The sequence below is a fragment of the Orbicella faveolata genome, unplaced genomic scaffold, assembly GCF_042242905.1.
Source record: "Orbicella faveolata isolate gen_17 unplaced genomic scaffold, um_ofav_v1 contig_14, whole genome shotgun sequence".
Classification (NCBI taxonomy): domain Eukaryota; kingdom Metazoa; phylum Cnidaria; class Anthozoa; order Scleractinia; family Merulinidae; genus Orbicella; species Orbicella faveolata.
In genome coordinates, this window is record NW_028301541.1 from 9776586 (window position 1) to 9780431 (window position 3846).

Here is a 3846-nt window from a genome sequence, read left to right on the forward strand (position 1 = left end):
CTAGTCGGTTCTGACGAGTAAACACGCAGTTATTTTTCTAATCAATCTATTTTCTTTAGAATACATTTCTTTGGCTTGCATATTAATTCATTAATAGCATTAATTTCCTGTTTGTGTTTTTCTGTCTCCTAATTCTCAATTTGAAGACCTAAACTATTGTAATCATTCGTAAAAAATACCGTGAAGTACCCAAGAAACTAATAAGCAACACTGTTAATTTCTTGCGAGGGATTCCGCACGCGTTCCAATTCCAGATGGAAAATCCTCTACTAGAGTAAAAATGAATTTTCTTTCTCTAAAAATTCTCTTCGAGGCGTTTAGTTAGTTGGGGATCTCGAGATAAGTTGTGTTTTTCAGCACTTTATAAAAGAGGGAAAACCAATGTTACGGTGTAGATAAAACCCAAAAACGTTAAAGGCCTTGCCAAACAAATATAAAGAGATTGTACTGCCAAGCTTCGACGAGTAGAGTGATGCAGTTATTTTTCTAATCACCCCATTTCTTTTACAATACAATGATTTCACTTAATTATTTATGTGCATTTTCTATATGTGTTTTCCGATTCGCAATTCTCGACTTGAACACTCCACATCCAAATGTAATAATCTGCATATAAAAGCTGACACTACGGCTTCTCAGACGTAAGCAGGCCCGATCGCAATTGCAATTTAATCTCGACAGCATTATCTTAACATGTTCGGACGAGAAGGTCGAGTTCAAATGCATCCGTTATTCGCCAGTTGCGCTACATGCTACACAGAGACCACAAATAAGTATTGGAAGATGTTTCTATGTCAACACGTCTGCTTCTACAAAGAGCACCCAAAACAACTCAGTACTCATTGAGATTTAAGACTGACTAAAATGAGTTCCTCATCTTAATCACTCAGTTGTGATTATCATCTCAAAGGTTTTGATTTCCCCGAATGGCGTCCAAACTTTCTTACCAGCGAAATGACTGTTGCTCTGATATCGGTAACAATTGTCAATGTGCTGGTGTTTTCATTGACGATATTTCTCAACGTCTTTGTCATAGTTGCTGTCAAGACTACACCTCAGCTAAGAAACAAATACCACGCTTTGCTGACCTGGGCAGCGCTGAGAACCAATCAGATTGTAGGATTCGTTACCGTGCCCTCTTGGAAAAAAAATAAGTTCTGGTATTATTTATTACTTTTGAACTCGATTACTCTCGGGGGAGTGATTTCCATGCGATCATGCAACCATCGCTACAACTGACGTAAAATATCAACGAACGTTGCATCAACAAACACGGGTCTATCTATCTATCTATTAATACATGTGGACTATCTATTCATATGCCTATGACATATCTTGGGGTTTTCGGCGCATTTTAATTAAAAAAAGACGGAGAAGATCTGACGCTACTGCTTTTACGTCATCAGGACAATTCAATGAAATGCGATTAACTAATACCTTCAAATCAGCCGACAGAATTATTAAATTCGTTTGAACTTTGCTGAAGTGCAGTCCGGAGCGAGAAGATATTAAACAAGGCCTTGCGTTCGAACGCATCAGTTAAATCGTTTGCTTTCCACGCTTAGAGCGATAAGTATTGGAAGAATTTTCCACGTCTTGACATCTGTCCCTACGAATGACAAACAAAATATCTCAAAAAGACATTGAGATTTGAGACTGAAAAAATGAATTCTTCATCTCACTCGCCAAATTGCAGTCAGTTCGCTTCCAGTGGTGTCTCTGTCCCGGAATGGCGTCCAACGTTTCTTACTAGCGAAATGTCTGTTGCTCTGGTATCGCTAACAATCGTCAATCTGCTCGTGTCTCCATTAACGATATTTCTCAACGTCTTAGTCATATTTGCTGTCAAGACTACACCTCAGCTGAGAAGCAGATACAATGTTTTGTTGGCCTGTTTGGCAGGAACGGACATCATGACTGGAGCATTGGGACAACCACTCTTCATTGCTGAAATAATCTACCGCCTCACTGGCAGCCCCGCATCAGATTTTTGCGCCATTGCATACGCTGCAAGACGCTTCATTCGAACTTCCGTTATTAGCGCGTTACAATATTTGGCGTTGATAAGCATCGAGAGGTACATATCGATAAAATTCCCCTTTAAATACCATGATATTGTCACCAAACGCCGATTAATCTTTAGTGTTGCTTTAGTGTGGTCGCTGGTTGTCCCCATAATTTTCTTTTCTATTTATAAGCTTGACATTTTAAACTACTATTCTCAAGGGTTTGTAATATGCCTGGCCATTTTTATAATTATTTTTTGCCGCATTGCTAGTTATCACGAAGCTCGTACACGGATAGCGGGAAAACTCACGACTCAGTCTGCCAAGGCGAAGTTTTTGAAGGAGAAGAAAGCTTTAAAGACTACATCATTTGTGATCGGAGTTGTTTTGTTGTGTTGTATACCCATGTCACTATTTAGAATTGTCTCGCGATCTCATACAATTTCACCTGATACGTTTTTAACCATAGAGTCTTTCACGATAACTCTTGTGCTCTGCATTTCAGTTTTTAATCCCGTGATTTACTGCGCTAGAAGCAGAGAATATCGACGAGCTTTCAAGAAACTTATAGGCCGAGCAAACTATGTACAACCACTTTAATTTAACCTTTACTACTGATATGAGAGCTGTCCTGTTAACTATCATAAGCAAATTAAATAACGACTGAACAAAAAGAAAGAAGGTTGCAGAAGGTGCTTAGAAATTTAAATCCAAAAGCTGTTAGACTCGCCAATAACTTTCACCTCCGAGAAGAAATAAAGAAATTTATGAGCACAATCAATTATTTGCTATTTTTTGTGTTACTGGTTAATGCTTTTCAAGTTGAAAGTGTTGGGAAAACAATTACAGTGTGGAAATAAATTAATTTGTCCCAGGTTTTAACAATGAGGCGATAGTCCTCTGAATTCGAGAAGGAATAATGTAATTGTTTTAGTAGGACTCTAATTTAATTTCTTTTAAGGTGGCCGAACACAGTTTTCGCGCGCGCTTTTGCTGATGCAATTGAGCGCGCGCACAAGGATTGCAAAGAGCGATCATTTTATTTACTCAACACTCGCACTATCTGTCCTATTTTTTTTCTCTATTATTGAACGTAGTGTATTGATGGCTTTAATCTTTTATTACAAAGATGTGTTAGAAAAGGTAACGACGCAAAGAAACCAGCAATTCTCAGCTTTCTCTTTGTTACCGAAAGAACCCAGTTAAATGCAGCGCATGCGCAGTTGCTCGAAAAATTGAGACCGATTGCTTTTGCTGAAACTTGCGGATTTCTGACGATTCAGTCGTTAGAATTTCAAGAAATTTGGCAAAAAAATAGTACAGAAACCACGTGAATGATCTATCGCAAAAAATATGAATTTTGACACAGAGAATTTTTAATAATACAGAACATGCGGTGAAAACGATTTACGGCGAATTACGAAAATCGCCTATGTCAAAATTTTATTAGAACAGTGTTGACAGAAGGGATTTAATGTCAATTCGTAGTAGGCAAAAGATGAAAAAAATCTAACCACTGGATTTTTTTAAATAAGCAAAAACCATTTTTTAAACCTTGTTTTTAACCAGCCCCGTCGCCATGGCAACAGCACACACCTTAGCCAAAATGCGAGAATAAACTTTTCTGTGGTTAACCTTGACTCTTGCAAAAAACGAGCGCCAAAGCATAAATAGCTTAAAAGTAATGGTGAATTGGGCATAGGCCCTTGAAAACTGTGTTCGGCCACCTTAAGTAACGATTTTTAATTAACTTTCTGCCTGTTAATTACTATTTATGTTCACGCATCTCGGTTTGAATAGACCATATTCGTATTTTCGGTATTGGTCTGGAACTAGCTTG

At 38.0% G+C, this 3846-nt stretch overlaps 1 protein-coding gene across 1 annotated transcript; it reads left to right on the forward strand.

Moving 5' to 3' along the window:
- Nucleotides 1-1664: 1664 nt before the first annotated feature.
- On the forward strand, nucleotides 1665-2756 carry LOC149113896 (melanocyte-stimulating hormone receptor-like). Its single transcript, XM_089286086.1, has one exon. The coding sequence runs from the start codon at nucleotides 1665-1667 to the stop codon at nucleotides 2604-2606; it is 942 nt and encodes a 313-aa protein (XP_089142212.1). The 3' UTR covers nucleotides 2607-2756.
- Nucleotides 2757-3846: the final 1090 nt, after the last annotated feature.

Coding starts and splice junctions, on each gene's coding strand:
- LOC149113896 (XM_089286086.1), top strand. CDS start 1,665: ATGAATTCTTCATCTCACTCGCCAAATTGCAGTCAGTTCGCTTCCAGT.